Below are 26,456 nucleotides of genomic sequence, written 5' to 3' on the forward strand. Positions count from 1 at the left end.
ACTGCCCTGCCCTCAACTATAATCCCAAACGTGATCATAAAATTAATGGCATGACCTTGGGCCAGTCATTTCATACCTCTGGGTCTGTTTCCTCCACTATAATACGACCTACCATAATTAAAAGCAGGGGCTTTCCTGCTTTTAATGTCCGGTGAATTTCCGACTGGATTACTCCCCACCCCCAAATAGGTGTGTATGTTAAGACTGAAGTTCTTCAACCATGGCGTGTTCTAGCACATTCTCCATAGTCTTCGGGGTGCTAGGGTTCAGTCTTCGCTTTGCGGCTTTATTTCCCAGTATTGAACCTGTAATGCTAATCCTAAACATTCTCTCTCGTTCTGGTACTACATTTTCCCACTGCTAGGAGTACCGACTAGGCCTGATCCCACCCCAGACCTTTACCGGCTATTCCAACCCACCCCGCGGCTTCCCAGGTAGCCAGGAAAGGCCTTAGAAAGCCCTAGAAGTAAAGCCATAGGAAAAGGTTGGCTACCCAGAGGTCAAGGAAGGCTTCAGGGCACCTGCCACGCCTCCCGACCCCGGCAGCGCGGCCTCGGCCTGGCTCCCCAAACCAAACGGCCCCGGTTAGGGCCTCGTCCCTCACGACTAGCGCGTCTGCCGAGGCCTGGGCCCTAGAAACCCAGCCCGACCCCCATGGCCCCGGCCACGCCCGGCCCTTCGGCGCCGCACCGCGCACCCGGGCCCCCCGGGGTCCTCATAGGCCGGAGGACACGCGCAGGCCTCCTGTCTCACCTCGAGTTTTACGGGGACCGCCGGCGGCGCCCGCGCCTCCACCCGCCCGCACACCTGGCCCCGCGCTGCAGTGGAGACAGCGGCAGAGACGGCCCGACCGTCACGTGCCGCAGAACCAAGAGGCCTCGGCTACCGCTGCTGCCGCGCGAGCGAGCCCCACCGCGCAAAGCCCGGCCCTGCGTCCGCCCCTCGCTCCTGAGTAGCTACGGACGGCACCAAGTCCCGCCCCCCCGCGCAAGCTCCAGGGTTCGGTTGGTCGGTGCGGCCATCGCTCTAGGCACCTTCCCATACGCCCCCTAGGGCTATTCTTCGTGGAGTGTGGGGATTGGCTAGGAGTGAGGCAGGAAGTGGCTGTTGGTTGGGTAGGAGAGAAGGGGGAGGAACAGCAGCGGAATAGGGAACCTCGGGCGCGCGCACCCTGGGGCGGGGATGGTCTGGCACGCGTTCCCGCGCCCGGTTGTCCTGGTGCCTTAGTGGGCCAGTTGCCCGATGTTTCATTCCCATGTCTTTGGCTTCTTCCCCGCTGGTGCCTGGACCTAGAACCCAGGATGGGCATCCCGTTCACTTTGCTTAGGGGGCAAATGACAGCCGGCAGAAGGAGTGGGAGATCGGCTGAGCCTTTGGGAAGGGCTAGTTCCCAGAGCCAGCATGTGCGGGGATCAGATGGAACCCCTCACCGGCTTCTTTGGCCCGGCCTGAAGTTGACTGCACAGCTCTGGGTAACCAGGCACCACCGTTCCTGCAGAGTCATCTCTCTGGGCGCAGCAGCCTGCGGCCGCCTCCTTACCCAACACACAGTCCAGAATACTATAATCCAAGGTTATTTCCACTTTCAGTTTGTGATGTTTCCTTAAATAAGATTAAACATAAGGGCACAGAGACTGACGGCAGGATTGAGAGAAAAGGATAGTGCAATGGAAAGATTTCAGACACACCACAATTTTTATAACCCACTTTAATATGTTGAAGAAATGGAAATGGCCAATGGCTTTTCTAGACCTTTTTGGGTCCTGGTCTCTGACTTCCATTTGTTTGGATACCCAAAGGCTGAATCTTAGGATGGAAAAAAATTGGAATCAGTAGATGTATCACCTATCCCAAGAACCAGCATTATTTCCTCTTGCCACTTTTAAGGAGAAGAGAAGGGTCAGAGTTTGGTGTTTGCATAAACTTAATATTCTCCAATTCTTCACCCCCCCAAATCTATGTAAGAGAATTTTATAATATAAATTATAATTTGTGCTCTGTCTCTCTCTCAAAAATAAATAAACACTAAAAATTTTTTTCAAAAAAAGGAGTGTGCAGGGAGATGGTTTAGGTTTTAGATCTGGATTTTAGATTTAGTATGATTCCAGGGAGATCTGAAAGACTATGAGGCCAGTTGGGAAACCAATTTTTGCGGTTGATTTAAGAGCAGGATTAGGGAATGGCAGGGTGTGTAGAAACACAAGCATTGAATGTTTGTTTGTTTTAATGTTTATTTATTTATTTTGAGAGAGAGAGAGAGAGAGAGAGAGAGAGAGAGAGAGAGAGTCCCAAGCAGGCTCCACGCTTGGGAGACTGACACAGGGCTTGAGCTCAGGAGCTGTGAGATCAGGACCTAAAAATCAAGATTCAGACGCTTAACACTCTGAGCCACCCAGGCACCCCAAGCATTTAATGTTAATGCTGAAAAATGGCCCAGTGGACTCAGGAGGCTAGGGAAAGAGAAGAATCAAAGCTAACGCTGAAAGTCTGAGCTTGGGTGACTGGAGGTGAACTGTAAAGGCCCTCAGAAGAGGGAATTCAAGCTTGGCTGAGCCTGAGGATCCTGTCTGGGCCCAAGACAGAGCGGGACAGGAGATCCTGCTAAGAGTCCTGATGTGGATTTTTTTTTTTTTTTTTTTTTTTTTTTTTTTTGCCAAAGCCTAATGTTCTTCAAAGGACGAAGCAAAGGGCAAAACACTGAGGAATGAGATTTTTTTTTTCCAATTTGAAAGCAGTCACTATTGATTAACTGACCAGATTACACAAATCATCACTGTAGACACCTCAGTTCATCCTTCTACTAAGTTTGCCAATCTGGTCCTCCCTGTTGCCAACATCTCCATCTTCTACAAAGTGGGTGGTCTTTCTCTTCATCCCACTCATGAAAAAGATAATTTGAAGGGCCACAAGGAGTTGTTTGCTTCTTTGAAGTGTTTTCCAACAGTATATATAGATCACCCGAATCAGAGTCTGCCAAGCAGATGATGCCATATTTACCAAGAGATGGAGCAATCCAAGTGTTATCTGTCAGGGTAATTTGCTCCTTGTTGATCTTTCCATAACACTTGTGGATCCATTCATTTTCTGACTTAAGGCTCATGTACTTCATATGCCAATATATGGTCCCACAAATGAAAGGTGAAAAGGAAGCTTTTATTTTTATTTTAATTGTTTTAATGTTAATTTATTTTTGACACAGAGAGAGACAGAGACAGAGCCCAAGCCAGGGAGGAGCAGAGAGGGAGCCACAGAATCTGAACCAGGCTCCAGGATCCGAGCTATCAGCAGACCCCAACGTGGGGCTTGAACTCGTGGGGCTTGAACTCGTGGGGCTTGAACTCACCAACCTCGAGATCATGACCTGAGCCAAAGTCAGACGCTTAACTGACTGAGCCATCCAGGCGCCCCAAAAAGGAAGCTTTTAAATAACATATGTATATTAGTTTTCAAAAAAGAATCATATAAATGTGGGTACCTGGCTGGCTCAGTCAGTACAGCATGTGACGCTTGATCTCGGGGTTGTGAGTTCAAGCCCCACATTGGGTATAGAACTTCTTAAAAAATCACATAAAAGTCTGCTTTTGTGTTTCATTTTTAAAAATAAAATATATGTTTGGGGAGCCTGGGTAGCTCAGTTGGTTGAGCATCAGACTTCGGCCCAGGTCATGATCTCACAGTTCGCGAGTTCGAGCCCCGCGTGGGGCTCTGTGCTGACAGCTCAGAGCCTAGAGCCTGCTTCGAATTCTGTGTTTCCCTCTCTCTCTCTGCCCCTCCCCTGCTCATGCATGCTCTGTCCTCTCTCTCTCTCCCAAAAGTAAGCATTAAAAAAATAGTTTTAAAAATAATAAAAATAAAAATAAATAAAATATATGTTTATGAGGTGCTTGGGTGGCTCAGTCAGTTAAGCGTCCGACTCTTTATTTCAGCTCACGTCATGATCTCATGGTTCCTGAAATCAAGCGCCGCCAGTGGGGCTCTGCACTGACAGTGTGGAACCTGCTTAGGATTCTCTCTCTCCTTCTCCCTCTGCTCCCCACCCAGCTCACAGTCTCTCTCTAAAACTTAAAACAGCTAAAAATAAAAATAAAAAATATGTTTCAAATGCACCATAAACAAAATTGTTGAAAACTTCTGTCCTTCTGTGCTTCTTATGACTTAACTTGCCTCTCTACCTTACCTGCGAAGCCGCCCTCACCCTTGCTTACCCCCACCTTCCTTTGCCGGAAAGAGAAAGGGGGCACATAGCCAGAAGGAGCACTCTCCATTCCCATCCTGTTCTGTCTTGCTGGTTAGGCTAGTAATGACCATTTCTGTGCACCTACACTAATCTAGCAGTGTCAAATTGAGAGGGAAAAAAAAAGTACATAAATGGAGTGCCTGGCTGACTAAGCCCATAGTGCATGCCACTCTTGATCTGGCAGTCATGAGTTCAAGTCCCACGTTGGGCGTAGAGTTTACTTTAAAAAAAAAAAAGTGGGGTGTCTGGGTGGCTCAGTCCGACTTCAGCTCTGGTCATGATCTTGCAGTTTGAGAGTTCGAGCCCCACATTGAGCTTTGTGCTGACAGCTCAGAGGCTAGAGCCTGCTTCGGATTCTGTGTCTCCCTCTCTCTCCTTCACAAATAAATAAACATTAAAAAAAATGAAAAGAAAAAAAAAGTACTGGGGTGCCTGGGTGGCTCAGTTGGTTAAGCCTCTGACTCTCGATTTCTGCTCAGGTCATGATCTCACAGTTTCATGAGTTCGAGCCCTGCATCGGGCTCTGCACTGACAGTGTGGAGCCTGCTTAGGATTCTGTCTCTGCCCACCCCACCCCACCCCCCACCCCCGCCTCTCCCCTGCTTATGCTCTCTCTCTCAAAAGAAATAAATTAAAAATAAATAAAAAATTAAAATTCAACTTTATTGTACAGTTTCGTGATTTTGAGAAATGTACAGAACCATGTAACTACTATCATAGTGGAGATCTAGAACATTTCCATTACCCCAAAAGATTCCTCTGAAGCTTTTTCTTTTCCCCTTACACCAAATGTGGGGTGTCCTCTTCTGACACTAATTGTGATGTCTTTTTCTGACAACACTTCAGTCAATTCAATTCAATTCTGACATCAACTACCCAGAGTTAGTGTCAGACTTCACAGGTTTAAGGGTTCAGTCCCACAAGACTGCCCCCATTTCAGATGCCAGCTGCAAATAGGGTGCCCAGACTGCCACATGTCTGCCTGGTTGGCTACAAATTTAGGGGTTCCCATGATCACTCCTTGCTCAGGTTCAATAATTCACTAGAACAATTCACAGAACTCAGGACAGCATTTTTTAAAGTTGTTTTGTTTTGTTTTGTTTTGTTTTGTTTTTGGAATCTCTACACCCAATATGGGGGCTCAAACTCGCGATTCTGAGATCGAGAGTTACCTGCTTTTCCGACTGAGCCAGCCAGGTGTCCCCAGTACTACTACTGGTTTAGTAAAAAGGATTCAACTCAGGCACAGCCAAATGGAGGAGATACAGGGGACAAGGTATGGGGAGATAGGGTGTGTGTGGAGTTTCCATGCTCTCTCTAGGGGAAGCTCCCTCTAGGCATGCCAGCCCCCCTGCCCTTGGATGTGTTAACCTAGCCACAAGCACCCTGAACACCATTACTTAAGGTTTTTTGTGGAGGTCCCGTAACACAGGCATGATTATTGAAATCATTGACCATCGATGACTGCACTCAATCTCCAGTCCTTCTTCCCTTCCTAGAGGTCCAGAGTGGAGTTGAAAACTCCAACCCTTGGGGCCCCTGGGTGGCTCAGTTGGTTAAGCATCTGACTCTTGATTTTGGGTCAGATCATGATCTCACGTTTAATGGGACCAAGCCCCACATCAGGCTCTGTGCTGACGGTGCAGAGCCTGCTTGGGATAATCTGTCTCCCTCTCTCTCTGCCCCTCGTCTACTTATGCACGCGCTTTCTCACATGCACATGCACTCAAATAAACTTAAAAAAAAAAATTAAAAAGAAAATTCCCAGCCTCTAATCTCTTGGTTTTGTTCTTCTAGCAACCAGCCTCTAACCTGAAGCTGTCTAGGGGTCCACCAATAATCACCATATTAGCATAACCTCAGGTGTGGTTATGAGGATTATTAAGGGGTTATTATGAATAACAAAAGACACTCCTATCACTCAGGAAGCTCCAAGGGTTTTAGGAGCTCTGTACCAGGAATCCAGAACAAGCACTAATTTTTCACTATACTACCTTTCCCACGTACCTATTCCCAGTCCATCCCTACACCAGCTTCAGGCAAAAGCTGATTTGATTTCAGTTACTATAGATTTGTCTTTTCTAGAGCTTCATATAAATAGAATCATATGGTATATAGTGCTTTGTGTCCGGCTTCTTTCACTCAACAGATTGTCTTGAGATCTTCATGTATACAGTTAACAATTATCACTACTTTGTTCCTTTTAATTGCTGAGTAGTATTCCATTGTATGAGCATGCCACAGTTCATTTATTCACTCACCAAGTAACAGACAGGTGGGCTGTTTCCAATTTGGGGCTAGAGTGTCTAAATGGCTATGGACTCTTTGTACAGATGTATGTTTTAATGTTCTCTTACTAACCTAACATCTTCATTTTTTCTTGGGTTACTACCACAATTCGTACTTTCATCTACCTGTTGCCTCCTGAGAAAGACTGTGAGGTAAAGTTTTGTTGAAATCTTGCACATCAAAAATGTCTTATAGGGGCACCTGGGTGGCTTAGTCAGTTGAGTGTCTGACTTTGGCTCAGGTCATGATCTCACGGCTCATGAGTTTGAGCCCCATGTCAAGCTCTGTGCTGACAGCTCAGAGCCAGGAGCCTGCTTGGGATTCTGTGTCTCCCTCTTTCTCTGCCTCTCCCCCACTCGTGCTCTGTCTCTGTCTCTCAAAAATAAATAAACGTTAAAAATTTTTAAGTCATATAAAAAATAATAAATGAAAAAAGTAAAAATGTCTTTATTCTACCATTACATTATTTTTTTAAACTTGATTGAAGTATAATTCACACACCATAAAGATTATCCAATGTAAATAAATGATTTTTAGTAAATTTATAGAACTATAAAACCATTATCATAATCCAATTTTAGGATATCTCAGCCACCAAAAACTGCCCTTGTGCCTGTTTGCCCAGCCAATCCCAGGTAGCCACTGAACTGCTTTCTCCCTCTATTGATTTCCCTTTTCAAGATATTTCATACAAGTGGAATCACACAACATGTAGTTTTTTTGTATCTGACTTCTTTCTCATAGCATAATGTTTTTGCTGTTCATTTGCCTAGTAGCGTGTATCAGGAATTCATTCCTTTTCGTTGCTGAATAATATTCCATTGCATGGATATACCACCTTTTGTCTCTCCGTCGAACAGTTCATGTGCATTTAGATTTCTTCCAGGTTTGAGCTATAATGAGTAATGCTACCATGGATGTTTGTATATAAGTTTTTATACACACATTTCTTTTTCTCTTGGGTACTACATAGAACTGCTAGCTTAAGTGGTAAATGTATACTGAACTTTTGAAGAAATTGCCAAATTGCTTTCCAAAGTAGCTGTTCTTTTTCACAGTCCCATGTAGGAGGGCTTCAGTTCTTCACATCATTGCCAACATGTGCTATTGTCTGTCTTTTTTATTATAGCCGTTCTCGTGGGTGTGTGGTAGTGTCTCACTGTGGTTTGTTCCAAATCCAGTGAGCCCCCTCTGGCAGTGAAGCTGTTGGATGGTATAGCCTGACCAGTCATGGGCTGCTGCTGAGCTGACAAGTGTGGGGGAATGTGAGCAGCCCCAGGCCAGAGTGCCACAGACTCTTACTGTTCTCACCCAGAGTTCAGTGGCTTTTCATGGATAAATTCTTCTCAATTTCTCATTTGCTTTTGGTCAATTTCCAGAACCCTAACTGGTTTTTTAGATTTCTTTTTTTTCTCCAGTTATTTTTAAAATTTATTTAAATTTTTTATTTAATTTAACTTATTTTTTAAATTTACATCCAAGTTAGTTAGCATATAGTGCAACAATGATTTCTGGAGTAGATTCCTTAATGCCCCTTCCCCATTTAGCCCATCCCCCCTCCCACAATCTTCCAGTGACCCTCTGTTTGTTCTCCATATAAATCTCCTATATTTTGTCCCCTTCCCTGTTTTTATATTATTTTTCCTTCCCTTGTGTTCATCTGTTCTGTGCCTTAAAGTCCTCATATGAGTGTAGTCATATGATATTTGTCTTTCTCTGGCTAATTTCACTTAGCATAATACCCTCCACATAGTTGAAAATGGCAAGATTTCATTCTTTTTGATTGCTGAGTAATACTCCATTGCATATATATACCACATCTTCTTTATCCATTCATCCATCAATGGACATTTGAGCTCTTTCCATACTTTGGCTATTGTTGATAGTGCTGTTATAAACATTGGGGTGCATGTGCCCCTTTGAAACAGCATACCTGTATCCCTTGGATAAATACCTAGTAGTACAATTGCTGGGTTGTAGGGTAGTTCCATTTTTAACTTTTTGAGAAACCGCCATACTGTTTTCCAGAGTGGCTGCACCAGTTTTCATTCCCACCAGCAATACAAAAGAGGTCCTCTCTCTCCGTATCCTAGCCAACATCTATTGTTGCCTGAGTTGTTAATGTGAGTCATTCTGACAGGTCTAAGGTGGTATATCATTGTGGTTTTGATTTGTATTTCCTGGATGATGAGCGATGCTGTGCATTTTTTCATGTGTCAATTGGTCATCTGGATGTCTTCTTTGGAGAAGTGTCTATTCATGTCTTTTGCCCATTTCTTCACTGGATTATTTGTTTTTTGGGTGTTGAGTTTGATAAGTTCTTTATAGATCTTGGATACTAACCCTTTATCTGATATGTCGTTTGCAAGTTTCTTCTCCTATTCCGTCACTTGCCTTTTAGTTTTGCTGATTGTTTCCTTCGCTGTGCAGAAGCTTTTATTTTGAAGAGGTCCCAATAGTTCATTTTTGCTTTTGTTTCCCTTGCCTCTGGAGATGTGTTGAGTAAGAAGTTGCTGCGGCTTAGGTCAAAGAGGTTTTTGCCTGCTGTCTCCTTGAGGATTTTGATAGCTTCCTGTCTTACATTTAGGTCTTTCATTCATTTTGAGTTTGTTTTTGTGTCTGGTGTAAGAAAGTGGTCCAGGTTCATTCTTCTGCCTGTCACTGTCCAGTTTTCCCACCACTTGCTGAAGAGACTGTCTTTATTCCATTGAATATTCTTTCCTGCTTTGTCAAAGATTAGTTGGTCATACGTTTGTGGGTCCATTTCTGGGTTCTTATTCTGTTTTTTTTTTTCCCTCCAGTTTCATCACTGTTTGGTGGGGGAGAGAATTTGCTGATCTCCTCACTTCACCGGAATGCCACCCTCATAGACTTTTAGTTGAATATTTTTTCCTCTGTATGTCTTCTCCAGACATTTGTTTATTTCTGTTTGCTTGTGTTGGTCTCTATGTTCTACGTTGCAAGGGACATTTGCCTTGTCTGCACATTGGAATCACTTGGGCATCTTTTCAAATCCCAGTGCCCAACTGCAGCCCCAGAAGATTACATCAGAATCAGATGGCTAGACATCTGAGATTCAAAATAGTTATAAGCCATTGAAAAATAAAAACATCAACAAAATTTTAAAAAGAAAAAATAGAAATTAATAAAGTATAAAGAAAAAAAACCTAGAGGTGCCCAGCTGGCTCAGTTGAAAGAGTATGTGGCTCTTGATCTCAGGGTCATGAGTGCAAGCCATGGGTGTAGAGGTTACTTAAAAATAGATAGACCTTTGGGGCACATGGATGGCTCAGTCGGTTAAGCTCTTGACTTCGGCTCAGGTCATGATCTCAAAGTTCCTGAGTTTGAGCCCTACATCAGGCTCTCTGCTGTCAGCATGGAGCCCACTTCAGATCCTCTGTCTCCTTCTCTCCCTGCTCCTCCCCCCACTCCTGCACGTGTGCTGTCTCTCTTTCAAAAATAAACATTAAAAAATAATGCGCCCGGGTGGCTCAGTAGGTTAAGCATCTGACTCTTGATTTCGGCTCAGGTCATGATCTCATGGTTGGTGAGTGTGAGCCCTGCATTAGGCTCTATGCTGGCAGTGCTGAGACTGGTTGGGATTCTCCCTCTCTCCCTCTCTCTGCCCCTCCCCTGCTCATGCTCTCTTTCTCTCAGAGTAAATAAACTTAAAAAAATTTAAGCTTTTAAAAATAAAATAATAAAATTAATAATTAAACTTTTTTTTTTTTTTTTTTTTTTGGAGAGCACAAGCAGGGGAGGGGGACAGTGAGGGAGGACAAAGGATCTGAAGCCTCCTCCACACTGACAGGCTGACAGCAGTGAGTCTGATATGGGGCTCAAACCCACGAACTGCGAGATCATGACCTGACACTCAACCAACTCAGCCATCCAGGTGTCCCAATAAATAAACTTTTAAAATAAAAACAACCCCTACTCTCTCCTATGTTTCCTCTTTACTCACACCACTGCCATGCTCACACTTCTGACACTAGATGTGTGGGAGTTTTCCCCATACCACACAATTCTGCGACATTAGCTGGCTGTCCTACAATTTAATTCAATTCTGACACCATCTACCTGGAGATCGCTACTGTCAGATCCCACCGGTTAAGAGCTCAGTCCATGAGACTGACCACACTTCAGATGCCAATCACAAGGAGTAGGTCCCCAGGTTACCCACAATGCCTGTCCAACTTGGCTCCAGATCAGGGGTTCTCATGATCCCCTCCCCTTGGATTTGGTTATTTGCTACAACAGCTCCCAGAACTCAGGGAAACCCTTATTTATGTTTATCAGCTTATTAAAGGATATGATGAAGGATATAGATGAACAACCAGATGAAAGGATACATTGGCTGAGGTCTAGGAGGGCTCAGAGCAAAGGCATTTCCATCCTATGCCATTGCGGGGGAGTCATCCTTCTGGCACATGGATGAGTTCACCAACCTGAATCCCACATTTTGGGGATTTTTATAGAGGTTTCATCACGTAGGTATGATCCATCATTAACTCCATATCCAGGCCTTCTTCCCTTTCTGGAGAATGGCGATGCAGCTGAAAATTCCAAGCTTCTAATCATGGCTTGGTCTTTCTGGTGACCAGCCTCCATACAGGGGCCCACCAAGAGTCATCTCAGTAGAACAAAAGACATTGCTATTACCAGGAAATTTCAAGGGATTTGGAAGCTCTGTATCAAGAATAAGGGTCAGGGTACCTCCTGGCTCAGAGGTTTAAGCGTCCAACTCTTGATTTCAGCTTAGGTCATGACCCCATAATCCTGGGATCGAGCCCCATGTCAGGCTCCACACTGAGCAGGCAGACTGCTTAAGATTCTCTCTCTCTCCCTCTACCCCCCTCTGCCCCACTCACATGCATCATGCATCATTTGGTCAAAGACCAAATATTAGAGCAAAGCATACTTAGTGGTACTCTTATCACTTAGGAAATTAAAAGGGTTTTATTATTTTTTTAATGTTTATTTATTTGAGAGAGAGAGAGAGAGAGAGAGAGAGAGAGAGAACATGAGTAGGGTGAGGGCAGAGAGAGAGGAGAGAGAGAGAATCCCAAATAGGCTCTGCAGCTGTCAGTAAGGAGCCCGATGTGGGGCTTGAACTCATGAACTGTGAGATCGTGACCTGAGTCAATGTCGAATCAGACGCTTAACCCACTGAGCCACCCAAGTGCCCCTAGAAGGTTTTTAGAAGTCCTGTGTCAGGAACTTGGGGGGTGGGGTACAGACAGTATATACATTTTCTATTATTTCATGATACCAACAGAAGAGAAGGAACACCTCTTGCTTATAACAGAATGCTTAGGGCCTACTGACAGATATGAAGTGAGCCCTAGGCTCCATGCTGTCAGCACAGAGCCCGAAGCAGGGCTCAAACTTAGGAACATGACATCATGACCTGAGCTGAGATCAAGAGTTGGACACTCAACCAACTGAGCTACCCAGGCGCCCCCTCAAATTAACATTTAAATAGGACAACAAAAAATGTTTTTTTTTTCTGCTGAAAATAAGCACTATGTGGCCTGTGATCTGGTCCCAATTGCCCTCAAGACATGTTTTAAATAAAGCTCAGCTAGCACATGTTCTGTGCAATGATATGATGCACATTCTCAGTCTACTTTTGACTCTTCAGAAAGACTTTGAAATCTTCCACTCCCCAGTGGAGCTCAGCGTTCCCATGCCTGCCTGCTTGCCTTGCCCACTCCTTAGCCTCCTCCACTCAGGCCTAGATGCAGACTCAGGTTTGGTGGTGCTTCCTGGTTACAATGCGGTTATCTAGAGCAGATAGAACATGCATTAGCATTTTTCCAGTTTTTTTTTATTAAAACAGAAAATTCAAACATTTTTTCATATAGAGGACTTGCAGATTCCAAAGAACATGCGTGATGGGGTGCCTGGGTGGCTCAGTCATTTGTGTCCAACTCTTGGTTTCGGCTCAGGTCTTGATCTCACAGTTTGTGGTTTCAAGCCCCGCATGGGGCTCCGTGCTGACAGCTCAGAGCCTGGAGTCTGCTTCAGATTCTGTGTCTCCTTCTCTCTCTGCCCCTCCCCTGCTCTCTCTCTCTCTCTCTCTCTCTTGAAAATAAATCTTGAAAACAAAAACAAAGACCATGGATGAGACTAATTTTAAGGCACAATGGCTTCAGACCAGCATGGGAAAGAGGGCAGGAGTATAGCCACCTTTAAACCACTACCCTGGCCTGCCCTGCATGCTACACCCCACCCCACAGCTGTCACCACCAAGCCCAAGAGGACGAGTGAAGAAACTAAAGAAGAAAAAGCCTGGGGCGCCTGGGTGGCTCAGTCAGTTAAGCGTCCAACTTCAGGTCAGGTCATGATCTCACGGTTTGTGGGGTTGAGCCCTGCGTTGGGCTCTCTGCTGCCAGCACAGAGCATGCTTTGGATCCTCTGTCCTCCCCTCCGTCTGCCCCTCCCCTGCTCACTCACTCCCTCTCAAAAATAAATAAACATTAAAAAAAAAAAAAGATGAAAAAGCCCAAGGGAAGGATAAGCCACAGAGCAGATGGGCATTCTTTCCTGCTTAATTTGCTCTTCCATAAAAAGGCACCTTGCAGAATAACCAAATATAACCAAATATACAAATAACCAAAGGGAGCAAATAACCAAATATATAAAAGGGAGCAAATAACCAAATATACAAAAAATGGAGGTGCCAAATAAAGCTTGTGCATTCTTTATAACGGTGTTCTTGTGTTCTGTACCATCTGAATGACTTTTATCAAGTTTTATACAGATGCAGAATTCTTTTTTTGTACGGTATGTTGGCACAGAGAACGCCTCATTGTCTTGGGGAAGGGCAAATGTCACACTAACAGAGTTATCTCAGGAACCAAGTGAAATAGCCACAGGGCTGAAAACAAGAGTTTGTGTCCTTGGTTTTGGGAGTATTCTTCTCAGTTGCCAAGAGAAGGGATTCACTGACATTCACAGCCACTGTGGCATTTGCCTGTGGTGTGAGGAAACAAAAATTCATTTTTTAGGTCCTCTTCTCCATTCCTTTGTGCCCTTAGAATGAACTTTATGTCCTTAAACTCAGACGTGTTGGTACCTAGCACTCCTTTCCTTGGGGGCTCCAGGTCTGGTCTTTTCAGGGATGACATGGGCACTGAGTTCCCTAAAAAAGCCAGGAAGCAATGTTTTTTTTTTATTGTGGACCTTAAATTCTGCAGTTTTCATGACATTTCCTCAAAATCAAGGTCTGCTTGTGAAAGGAGTTAACATGTTAATTGTTCCTCATTTACCTAAACTTCTCCCATTTAAATAATCAAGTAAAAATGTCCTTGGGTTTTAGGGTACCTTGGTGGCTCAGTTGGTTGAACATCTGACTCTTGATTTTGGCTCAGGTCATGATCTCATGGTTCCTGAGATGAAGCTCTGAGCTGAGCTATGCGCTGACAGCATGGAGCCTACCTAGATTCTCTCTCCCTCTCTCTGCCCCTGCCCCTCCTCTCTCTGCCCTTCCCCTGTGCACGCGTGTGGGCACACTCTCAAAATAAACATTAAAAACAATAATAAAAATAAAAGGTATCATGGGCGCCTGGGTGACTCAGTCAGTTAAGCGGCCCACTTTGGCTCAGGTCATGATCTTGCGGCCCATGGTTTTGAGCCCTGCGTCGGGCTCTGTGCTGACAGCTGGGAGCCTGTAGCCTGCTTCAGATTCTGTGTCTCCCTCTCTCTCTGCTCCTCCCCTACTCATGCTCTGTCTCTCTCTCTGAAAGATGAATAAATGTTAAAAAAAAAGTATTAAAGCCCATTTGTTTTAGGAAAAACATTACTTAAACCTTTTCAACTTTCAGAAAAATCTACATGTTTCTGAATATGGGCTCAATTTTAAGTTCTACCTTAGTGTGATATTTGTTTCAGAAGTGAGACAATGAATATGTTATTGAGCCACAGGGGGTAAAAACCTCCTGATATTAATGTGTATCAACAGCTATCAAACACGTTCATATTCGGGGCCCCTGGGTGACTCAGTTGGTTAAGCATCAGACTCTTGAACTGTGAGATCAAGCCCTGAGTCGGGGTCTGAGATAACAGTCTGATAGGGATTCTTGGGATCCTCTCTGGGGATTCTCTCTCCCTCTCTCTCTGTCCCTCCCTTGCTCTCTATCAGTCTCTCTCTCAAAATAAATAAATAAACTTAAAGAGAAGACTTCCTTGGGTTTTATAGCTTTCCCTTTTTTGTAAGGAAATAAGGGAAATTGAAAGTTTCTGTATACCATGGCCACCCATGACCTGCATGAAATGCTGAGATTGTTAATGAAAATTAGCCTTAATAATATCGATACAATTTGGAGAGAGATACAGAGAGAATGAATCACTGGCTTGATTAAAATATTCCTGGGCTCTGATTCCATGTCCATCAGACAACCTTCTGAGGGCTGATTTGAGCTCTCAAGTGTCCTCGTGATAGGAAGAGAGAGCTTTGAACAGTGAGCATGAGGGTTTATTTGTGGAAACTGACATTCTAATTCTAAAATTAGGATGGAAATTCAATTATATAGAATTCCAAAGGACCTAGAAAACCAAAGCGATCTTTAAAGAACATTGTTGGAAGATATATACTACCAGATATGAAGACTTACAATAACTAAGCTATAATAATTAAGAAAATACGGTATTGGTACAAGAATAAAGATCAATGGAAGAGAACAGAGAGCCCAGAAACAGACATTTGGACATAGTCACATGATGAACAAGAGATGGGACTGCGACTAGGGAGGAAAGGCTAGTCTTTCTATCATTGGTGCTAGGTCAAATTGACATCTATATGGAAAAAAAATCAATTCTCACCTCACACTGTACACAAAAATTAACTCAAAATGTAGCACAGACCTAAATGTAAAGCCAAAACCACAAAACCTCCAGAAGAAAACAGAGGAGAAAATCTTAGTGACCTTAGGTTTGACAAAGAATTTTTTTTTTTTTTTTTGGCAAAGAATTCTTAAATAGGACACAAAAAGAATGAACTACAAGAGAGAAACTTGATAAGCTGGACTTTATAAAATTAAAAACTTTTACTTTGAGGGGCGCCTAGGTGGCTTAGTCGGTTAAGCGTCCGACTTCAGCTCAGGTCATGATCTCATGGTTTGTAAGTTCAAGCCCCATGCTGGGTTCTGTGCTGACAGCTCAGAGCCTGGAGCCTGCTTCAGATTCTGTCTCCCTCTCTCTCTGTGCCTCCCCCACTGCTTGTGCTCTGTCTCGCTCTCTTTCAAAAATAAACATTAAAAAATTTAAAATAAGGGGCGCCTGGGTGGCTCAGTTGGTTGAGCATCCGACTTCGGCTCAGGTCATGATCTCACGGTTCGTGGGTTCGAGCCCTGCGTCGGGCTCTGTGCTGACGCTCAGAGCCTGGAGCCTGTTTCTGATTCTGTGTCTCCCTCTCTCTCTGCCCCTCCCCTGTTCATGTTGTCTTTGTCTCAAGAATAAACAAACATTAAAAAATTTTTTTTAATTAAAATAAATAAACGTCATTTATTGTCAATTATACCTTAATAAAACTGTTCAAGAAGAAACTTTCCCAGGAGGTGACACTACCTGCTTGCTCTCCCCCAGGATGTGAGCTTCTCTGGAGCTGGGTCCAACTCCCTGGAGGGCCATGCAGGAGGCTGAATTAATGGGGAGGCCTGTGGAAGAGGCCCTTGAGGTCAGGAACGCCAAGCTAGGTGATGGCAGTCAACTTGGGCGTGCTTGGCAGGTAATACCTTCCATTTTCCCAACACGTGGTGCTTGTCCTTCAAACAGGCCCAGCTCATCCCTGCCTCCAGCCCCCAATCTTCATGTAGCTGAGATGTTCTCATCATTTAGGTCTTAGCATGGATGTCAAGTACCTTTACTGAACACCATGTCCTCAGGTCATTTTCTGTATTTCTCTATTTTCTTTTCCTTTTTTTTCCCCCATTGTATGCACCACAATTAAATTCATTCATTCTTTCTTTCTTTTTTTTCTTTCTTTCTTTCTTTCTTTCTTTCTTTCTTTCTTTCTTTCTTTTTGGGGGGAGCACAAGTAGGGGAGGGGCAGAGAGAGGGGGACAGAGGATCTGAAGTGGGCTCTGCACTGACAGGCTGACAGCAAGCCTGAAGTGGGGCTCGAACTCACAAACTGTGAGACCATGACCTGAGCTGAAGTCAGACACTTAACCAACTGAGCTACCCAGGTGCCCCTCACAATCAAATTCATTTAGTTATTTAAAAAAATTTTTTTTTAATGTTCATTTATTTCTGAGACAGAGAGAGACAGAGCATGAGTGGCGGAGGGGCAGAGAGAGAGGGAGACACAGAATCTGAAGCAGGCTCCAGGCTCTGAGCTGTCAGCACAGAGCCCAACGCGGGGCTCGAACTCACAGTGAGATCATGACCTGAGCCGAAGTTGGACACTCAACTGACTGAGCCACCCAGGCACCCCTCATTTAGTTATTTTTTTTTAACATTTAAGTTATCTCTACCCTCAACATGGGGCTCAAACTCATGAGCCCAAGACCAAGAGTTGCATGCTCTATCAGCTGAGCCAGCCAGGCGCCTCTCTTTTCATTTTTACTATTTATCCTCTTCCTCTCTCCTCTATGCTGCTGGGGCCCCAAAGATCCCTTTTACTGGTGATGCACCCACCTCATACATGCGTTAAGTGCTGGCTGACAACTCACAGCTGCCCTGGCCAATACATCATGGGAAATGAAGGGTAGGAGAGAAGGGAGAGGGTGTTAAAAACTTGCTTTCTTGTGGTAAGGAGGCCTAACTGTGCAATTTATTCAGTTACCTATGGGATGGGGCTGAAACTAGTTTCCACCTGAGGCCACTCTCCTGCTTACTTTAGTTTGTTGCCCTGCCCTGCCTGTTTCCCCCATCCCTTCTCCTGGAAGCACTTCCCCAATAAATTACTAAGCAAGAATTCTCATCTCAGTCTCTGCTTCCGGGAACCTGACCCATGACACCCAGACACTAAAAACTATCTTGTTTTTGTTTTATTGTTTTAGGGACTTATCTTGTTCGATCAGTCCCTTACATCAAATTCCTATCTCTGGCTCTGCTTCTAAACCTCCCCCCACACACCACCACCACACACACCCCCACTATAGTTTGATAAGCGAACATCTCCTTCACTTCTGTACAACCACGCCTGGAACACAGCAGACAAGAACTGCTGAATATGGGAAGAGCCCAGGGTCTGTTTTATAGCTAGACCGTGTGCACCCCTTCTGTCCCAGGCTGGCCCAACCTGGAGGCATTGTGAGTCATAGCTGGTGGACAGCAGCTTAGTGGTTCAGGGATGGGGCCAGGCCTGGGACAGCAGCTTGGCACCTCCGACACATCCTCCAGGTGAGGCACAACATGCAGTGAGTATTACTGGGAAAGGGCCCTCTGGGAAGACGCAGCCTTAAACATGGGCCTGGCTGCACCTCTCAGGCTCTCTTTGGGCTTTCAGAGAGATGATGCCCTGAGCCAGATCTAGGGGGTAGTACCACCCCTTCAGCCCAGCTGTGTGCGAGAGGAATAAGTGTGTGTTGGATTGATGAAGGCATGATAGAGTTCTATCCCTTTTCACCCTCCTGGAGAGAAGAGGAATTTAAAAGAGAACACATAGCCCTCTTCCCATTTAATAGAGTCAGCACGTATAGGCGCTGGCGGAGACAGAGAATGAAACTTGTCTGTTATCTGGACTTTAGCTTCCTTGAGGATGTAGTCTACTTGGGAGAAAAGTCATGTGTAGTCTGCATAACCTCTATGACTTTGAATCCTAAGCATAGGTCCTAGCCCATGGCACAGGCCCCCAAGATGTCACTGAGCATAATGCACCACTGTCACCTACATACACATCTGGGTTCCTAGCTGGACCAGTAGCATCTTGAGGGCAGGCACAGGCTAAGAACCCCTGCCCAGACCAAGCCTGGCCCAGAGCAGTTTATAAAATAACTGAACGTGGCAATAATGCCTTTGTTTATTTTAGACATCCTACCAAATACTTTCCTGAATCCAGATCTAGCCCTGGCTTTGTCATCCAGCAGTGCCCTCTTATCCACAGAATGAAGTTTATGCCCTGGTCCCCTTTCTAGCTTCCTCTTGTATTCCCAGCCGAGTCCCCTACACAAATCCTACTCCAAACTCTTCCTTACATGGGGAACATGCAAGCTGTGCCTGGCTCTTCACTCTGCCTAGAGGTTCTCCACTGTCCACCCTCAATCCACATGGCAAAGTCCTACTCAACTTTTAAGTACCGGTCTCTATTGTTCCCTTCTCCTGGGACAGCAATCCCTTCCAGCAGCCTGTCCTATGCTCAGAAAGCAAGGGATATGGTCCTCCATCCACATTTTGTCTCCTGGGCCTGACACACAGTGGTCTTTGGAGAAGGTAGTTTCAGGAGATTGCTGTCAGTGCCAGTGTGCAGGGATGGGCTCCTCAGCGACCAGCACCCTAGTGCCAGCCTCAGAGCTAAGCCCTGTCCACCGATCCTCGCGGTTTGACCGGACAGCCTGTCCAAGCAGGCTGCTCACCCGGACTCTTGCTCCCCAGCAGTGCCCCTGGCTCGCCTTCATCACTCTGGACACAGGGCCTCCAGAGGAAAGGGCGCAGCCCTGGTCGCCCACGTCCTTGAGGCTCGGCACTGGGCACCCACGCGCCCCACAAGGTCCACTCGGTCCTCACCCTGGAGGCCTTCAGGTGTCTTAGCTCAGGCCACATCAGCCGCCTGTGGGAGCAGCTGCAGCAGTTCTGGGCCGACCACTTCTCGCAGCGCTTCTCCCCGCGGCGCCCGCCGCTGCGCCGCATCTCCTCCATGTCCACCTTCTACTTGCTAGACCACCGGACGCGCCAGGCCGAGCTGGGCCTCAGCTACGGCGCGCCGCGCACTCGCCTGAGCGACGAGGCCTTTGTGTTCCGCGGCGGCCAGTGGACCACCGAGGGGCAGCCGCGGCGGTCGCGACCGCCGCTGCCCTCACCCAGCAACTCGGGCTGGAAGACGCAGGTGCAGGGGGTCAACAGCCAATTGTTGCTGGAGGAGAACAACTACCTGAAGCTGCAGCAGGAGCTGCTCATGGACATGCTGACTGAGACCACAGCGCGCATGCACCTGCTGGAGAAGAAGTTCGATTCCCAGGCCAGCCCGGCGTCTGGGGCGCGCTCCTGGCAGAGGAGGATGCGCAAACGCGAAGGCGCGAACGCGGTGCTCTTGCTCCAGCCGCGCGCTCTGGAGTCGCGGTGACGCAATAAAGCCCGTGCGGCGCACGCGCATTTCGCTCCTCTCTGCCGGCCCCGGCGCCTTCGTAGGCAGCCAAGTGGGGTCGGCTCGGGCTCGCGACCTGCGGGTAGGGACCGTCACTTAGTGCGCGTTAGTGGACGGGTGACTCAGCCGGCAGCCCGTCTCGGGAGGGCGCGATAGGGCGTGGAGGAAGGTGTGTGTGCGGCCCGCTGGGAACGCGGGGTGGGAGCCAGGCTTGCACAGGGCAGTGCTAGGGGAGGGAGGAGTGGAGTGGGCGCGAGGATGGCAAGCAGGGGTGAGCAGTGGCGTTCTTGGCCCAAGGAACGGAGGACGAAGTCGGGGAGACAGTGAAACCTTGGGAGCTCAGCGATGCAGGGTGCGGTGAGGCGGTCAGGCGGAGAGGGTCAGGGACCTCGCTCTTGGCTCCCCTGGCTTAGAGGAGCGGCGCGGGCCAGAGGGTTTCAGCCTGAGTCCGGGGTATGTGTATTTTACGAAGCTTTCTCGAAACTGGGCCTCAGCCTCTCCCAGCTGCTGTGTGGCTTTTGGCTGGTAGCTTCTCCGTTACAGGTCTCCTTTCCTCCTCTGTAGAATAAAGGGTTTGTCTCACCCGGGGTACAAACAAGCACTCTCCAGAGCTAAGCCTGTAACACATTTAGGATTTGCTCCACCCGCGTTGTTTAAAAGTTTTGCATTAGTTGTCAACATTAACATTTTTTTAAAATATTTATTTAGTTTTGAGAGGGGGGAGAAACAGAGAGAGAGGGAGACACAGAATCCGAAGCAGGCTCCTGGCTGGCTTTCAGCACAGAGGCCGAGGCAGGGCTCCAACCCACCAATGAGATCATGACGTGAGCCAGTCAGTCGCTTAACCGACTGAGCCCCCCAGGTGCCCCTAGTTGCCAACATTTAAGAATTTGGAAATTTCATATTAAAAATCCAGATTTCCTGTGCTCTCAAAGAGACTTGGCCATCCTGGACCTTCATTTTGTCCTACAGCAGTGGCCTTGAGCTGAATCCTGGCTGTTACCTCCTGGTGAGCTTCACTCCTTTCTTCTGGTAGGTGTCTGATTTTGCTCTCCTCCTAGATCCATTTTGGATCAGGGACATGGGGGGGTCTGCTTTCCCCCAACCCCTATACACACAAAGTATAGTAGAAGGTGCTTCAGGGAGTGTGTTGTACTTGTGGGTGATGTAACTGCACAACAAAAGGTGGTGACACCAGTCCTTGCAATCTGTAAACTTTTCCCTGGAATGTAGACAGGGCATTTCAGCAACCACTGAAACCTGAGAGCATGGACCCTTTTCCCTAGAATCAGGTAATACCTGTGAGAGAAGTGAGTGTCCTGCCTCCACCTAACTTTCCTTCAGCAGTAGACTAGGGATTACTAAACAGCTACTTTGATAGATGTTTTTCTGTGGGTTTGTTTTTGTTTTGTTTATTTTAAATGTTTATTTTTGAGAGAACACATGTGCATGAGCAGGGGAGGGGCAGAGAGAGAGAAGGAGACAGAATTCGATGCAGGCTCCCCACTGTGAGCACAGAGCTGGAAGCAGGGCTCTATCTCATGAACACTGCCAGATCATGGCCTGAGCCGAAGTCAGATGCCAGACTGAGCTACCCAGGCGCCCGACTTAACAGCTACTCTGTACAAAGATGTGGACTTATTTATTCAATCAGGAAAACAACACAAAACATGTCATTAGACACTAAGTTTAATAACATTTTGAGCAGTGCTTTTTTTTGTATGTTAGTAATTCTGTGTATACATTAATGTAAATTAAATAAAAAATATTTAAAATAGTTATGAAATCAATTTTCCTTTTAAAATAATTAAGAAAGGGGTGCCTGGTTGCTCAGTCAGTGAGGTGTCCAACTTTATTCAGCTCAGGTCAGGATCTCATGGTTTGTGGGTTTGAGCCCTGCATCAAGCTCTATGCTGACAGCTCAGAGCCTGGAGCCTGCTTCTGATTCTGTGTCTCCCCCTCTCTCTGCCCCTCCCCTGCTCATGCCCTGTCTCTGTCTCTCAAAAATGAATAAATGTTAAAAATTTTTTTTTAACTAAGAAAGGGGCACCTGGCTGACCTAGTCAGAAGAGTGTGTGCTCTTGATCCAGAGATTTTGAGTTTGAGCCCCATGTTGGGTGTAGAGATTACTTAAATAAAATATTTAAATAAAATAATGAAGAAAAAATATATACAGACAAGGAAATGGAAAGGGAGTCAAAATGATAACACCAGAAAAAAATCAAGCCCAAAATAAGGTGCTAATGGAGAAACTAAGTGAAAGATGCCAGACTCAAAGGGTCAGATATATGATTCTCTTTATATAGTATACCCATAATAGGCAAATCCAGAGAGACAGGAAGCAGATTGGTGGTTTCCAAGGGCTGGTGGGGGGGGGGGGATTTGGGAGGAGGCAGTGACTGCTTAGCAGGCAAAGGGATCCCTTTTAAAGGGACGAAAAATATTTTGGAACTGTTTGGTAATGGTTGTACAGCACTGAATGCTCTAAAAGCCACTGAATTGTACACTTCAGTGAATTTTGTGTTACGCGAATTTTACCACAGTAAAAAAAAAAAATTTTTTTTAAGAAAGTGCTTTACATAAAAACATGAAGTAGGGGTGCTTGGGTGGCTCAGTCCGTTAAGCGTCCAACTTCGGCTCAGGTCATGACCTCACGGTTTGTGGGTTCGAGCCCCCTGTCCGGCTCTGTGCTGACAGCTCGGAGCCTGGAGCCTACTTCGGATTCTGTGTCTCCCTCTCTCTCTCTGCCCCTCACCCACTCACACTCTGTCTCTTTCTCCTTCAAAAATAAACAAACCTTTTTTAAAAATTAAAAAAAAGAAACATGCAGTAAAACGACATGAGTTGTAGGGAAACAGCTAAAATCATAACAATGATCCAGGAATGCCTAAAGTTTAGGGAATATTGCTTTGATCAAAATACTTAACAATAAAGTAGCTGTGCTGGCAGACCAGAGCAGCAGGCAGGCAGGGAGCCCCATGTTTAGGGAGAGGCCATCCAAGTGGAGAAAGGGCCGGAAATAAATGCAGCAGGATGATATTTTGAGATATCTGACTTTGTTCTTCCTGCTATGGAATTTCAGCCCCTGACTGAGGCAGCCAAGTGTATTGCCCCAGGGAAGGATGTGACAAGAGCAGAAAGCTTGAACAAAGGACTCTTTGTGGCTTTCACCTCCTACAGCTCAGAACTCTGGGGATCAGAGCTTTGCAGAAAAATATTTTGGGGCTTGAAGAGGGAGGTCAAAGAGGCCGCAGATTTGTCTACAGCAAGAGGAAAGATGAAGGGAAATGGGAGCAGAGAAGCTGGTAGGTCTCCCATCTTGGAAAGAAAAAATTCCTTATCTTGACCCTACATTACTTTCCAGCTACTGCCCCATTTCTCTGCTTCCCTTTATAATGAAACTCCAAGAAGTTTCCTGTATTCACTGTCCTCAGTTCCTCCCCTCCCTCTTTGCTCTGCTCTGTCAAAGATGCCATCACCCTGCTATGTTGCTTTGTCCTTCGCCCATTGTCCATCCTCACCTTGGCCGATCAGCATTTCAGGCAGTTGAGGCCTCCTCCTCCTTGAAACACTGTCTTCACCTGGCATGGGGGAGGGGGGCACTGCACTCTCCCGATTTGCTTCGTCCCTCACACCGTTCCCTCCTTCTCAGTGTCTGGCTGATTTTACTCTCACTTCCTTCAGGTATCTGCTTAAAAATTTTTTTATGTTTTTATTTTATATTTGAAAGAGAGAGAGAGCAAGCAGGGGAGGGGCAGAGAGATGGAGACAGAATCTGAAGCAGGCTCCAGGCTCCGAGCTGTCAGCATAGATCCCAACATGGGGCTTGAACTCACAGTGAGATCATGACCTGAGCTGAAGTCAGATGCCTAACCGGCTGAGCCACTCAGCCCCTAGGTATCTGCTTAAATGTCATCTTTTCAGTGAAGTTTTCCCTGATGACTCTATTTTTTCATTGTTTTTTTTAGAAGTTTTATATATTTATTTTGAGAGAGAGGGAAAGCGACCAGGGGAGGGCCAGAGAAAGGGGGAAGGAGAGAGAATCCCAATCAGGCTCTGCACCATCAGCGTAGAGCCCAACGTGGGGCTCGATCTTAGGAACCCTCAGATCATGACTTGAGCGAAGTCAAGAGACAGACGCTTAACCTACTGAACCACCCAGGGACCACCCCTCCCCGCCCCCCACCATGTCTCTATTTAAATGAGCATGTGTTCTCCCCAGCTGAAACCAGACCAGCACAACTTACCCTTCTTTCCTGTTTTGTTTTCTAACACCTGTTACCATTTGATAAGCTGTATATTTTCTTGTCCTTCTCCTCCCCCCCCACCTCTTACCCCACCACCACTACTAGGACACAAGCTCCATAGAGCTGTTATATTCTCTCCTGTATTTCAGTGTAGAAAAGTATTTAATGACACTTATTAGGACCTCTGAAAATATTCCTAGAATGAACATGAAAGAGCAGACCTAGGCTGGCCAACTCCATTTTGTTCTGTGTCCTCCATCTTGAGTGACTATGTCCCTGACATGGCCCCCTTTCCCGGAAAACCACAGAAAGAAATTCCCATTCAAACCTCAGACCACACCTCCTCCCTTTGAGTAACTTCCTGGCAACCTGCACAACGGGACTCTGACCCTTCCCCAGCCAATCGGCTAAGGCCACGACCATTACCCTGCCAACTGCCCCTAGATCCCTATAAAACCTTTGTGCTTTTGAAACTCGCTCTCTCTCTCCCTGGCATCTCACCGCTGCATCGGTGCAGGTAGGGGATTGAGCTCGAGCTAGCTTGAGTAAAGGCTCTTTGCTTTTGCATCGGACTCGGCTCCCTGGTGATCTTTGGGGATCACGAATTCTGAGCATAACATTTGGGGGCTCATCCGGGATCCCCAAGACTCCCGAGGGACCCCCGACCCAGAGAGCCTGACTGGCCATGGTTAGTGTCTGTTCGTTCCCTGTCTCTTCTCTGTGAGCTCATTTCTGAAATTCTGGTAGTGCCCGGTGCGGTCTAAGTGGACGCACTGGAGGACCTTGGGCCAGGAGTTTTAGAAGACATTCCGATCCTCCCTTCTGGAGGGACGTGGATTCCCCTCAAAGGTCTGAGACGAGGTGGGTCGCTCCCACCGGTCGGTGTGAGACCGTCGTCTAGCTTTCAGTTTTGCTTCCACGGAGTTGGAAGAGTTTCTAGGGGCCCTCTGTTTGTCTGTTTCTGTGTTTCTCTGTTTTGTTCTGTGGACTTACTGGACGGACGTTATGGGACAGACTCAGACTACTCCTCTAAGTATTATGATTGATCACTTTAAGGATGTCAGGGGAAGAGCTAACAACCTCAGTATGGAAGTCCGAAAGGGTCGGTGGCAGGTTTTTTGTTCTAGCGAGTGGTCAGCTTTCAATGTCAGATGGCCGCCAGAGGGAACCTTCAAGCTCCCTACCATCCACTGAGTCGGGTATCATCTCTCGGCCTAAGATGGGCCATCCTGATCAGCTCCCTTACATTATCACTTGGCAGGACCTTGTAGAAGACCCACCCTCTTGGCTTAAGCCCTTCCTAGCCCCACGCCCTCTGGAGCCAAAACCCATTCTCGCTTTGCAGGGGACAGAAAAGAAGGAGAACAAGAAAAGTCTTACCCAGCTTTCAGCACCCCTCTACCCTGTCCTACAAGGGGGGACTGAAGAAGAATTAATTTTTCCTCCCCCATATAACCCCCCTAGGATGCCGGAAGAACACCATCCTCCTCCTCTGGGGGAGACAGATGCTGTTCTGAGAGCAGGAGGCGGAAACGCTCCAGTGGGAAGCCCGCCCTTTACCAGACAAAGGGCTCAGAGGGAGCAATCCATCTCCGCCGCCGACTCCACTATTCTGCCCCTGCGAGCCACCGGACCCCCAGACGCGGAGGGGAATCAGCCCTATCACTATTGGCCTTTCGCCACTAGTGACCTCTACAATTGGAAAGCTCAGAATCCTAAGTTTTCCAAGAAACCGGCAGGGCTTATTGATCTGTTAGACTCCGTTCTTTTTACCCATCAGCCCACATGGGGCGATTGCCAGCAGCTTTTGCAGGTCCTGTTCATGACTGAGGAAAGAGAAAGAATCCTCAATGAGGCCCGAAAACTAGTTCTGGGCGCAGATGGGAATCCCACCACCAACCAGGCTCAGATAGATGCCTCCTTCCCCTTAACTCGGCCCCAGTGGAATTTCAGCACGGCAGAAGGTAAGGAGAGGCTCCGGGTCTACTGCCAGACTCTAATGGGGGGGTCTCCAAATGGCTGCTAGGAAGCCAACCAATTTGGCCAAGGTAGGAAATGTGCAACAGGAAAAAGATGAATCTCCAGCTGCCTTTTTAGAACAGATCATGGAGGCATTCTGTACCTATACCCCCATGGATCCAGAGGCTCTGGAAAGCAAGGCAGCTGTTATCATGGCCTTTGTAAACCAATCGGCCATAGACATTAGGAAAAAATTACAAAAAACAGATAGACTAGGAGAAAAAAAGTCTGCAGGACTTACTGGTGGTAGCCAAAAAGGTATATAATAATCAGGAGCCTCCTGAGGATAAGCAGGCTCGCACCATGGTGGCTGCCAGCAGTAAGCAGACTCGAGACCTGGCCAGAATACTACTAGCTACCACTGCTGACTTCCCCGAGGAACGAGACCGCCGTCTCCGGCAGCTGGCGGACGACT

The 26,456-nt window shown here is 46.6% G+C and overlaps 2 protein-coding genes across 4 annotated transcripts in view; one reads left to right on the forward strand and one right to left on the reverse strand.

Moving 5' to 3' along the window:
• The window catches only part of CANX (calnexin), a 33,911-nt gene extending 32,977 nt beyond the window's left edge, over nucleotides 1-934 (reverse strand). The window contains exon 1 of one of the 3 annotated variants that reach the window (XM_049648992.1): nucleotides 754-932. The gene's annotated coding sequence lies outside the window, so the exon portion shown is untranslated. Of the gene's footprint in view, nucleotides 1-753 lie in introns of all 3 variants that reach the window. The other 2 variants (XM_049648990.1, XM_049648989.1) reach the window with 2 other exon arrangements.
• The window catches only part of CBY3 (chibby family member 3), a 31,160-nt gene continuing 5,358 nt past the window's right edge, over nucleotides 655-26,456 (forward strand). The window contains exons 1-5 of the mRNA XM_049648820.1: nucleotides 655-952; nucleotides 19,150-19,573; nucleotides 19,605-19,857; nucleotides 20,692-20,807; nucleotides 22,956-23,080. Coding sequence (XP_049504777.1) covers nucleotides 655-952; nucleotides 19,150-19,573; nucleotides 19,605-19,857; nucleotides 20,692-20,807; nucleotides 22,956-23,080 — 1,216 coding nt within the window. The remainder of the gene's footprint in view (nucleotides 953-19,149; nucleotides 19,574-19,604; nucleotides 19,858-20,691; nucleotides 20,808-22,955; nucleotides 23,081-26,456) is intronic.

Source organism: Panthera uncia (genome assembly GCF_023721935.1).
Source record: "Panthera uncia isolate 11264 chromosome A1 unlocalized genomic scaffold, Puncia_PCG_1.0 HiC_scaffold_17, whole genome shotgun sequence".
Lineage (NCBI taxonomy): Eukaryota > Metazoa > Chordata > Mammalia > Carnivora > Felidae > Panthera > Panthera uncia.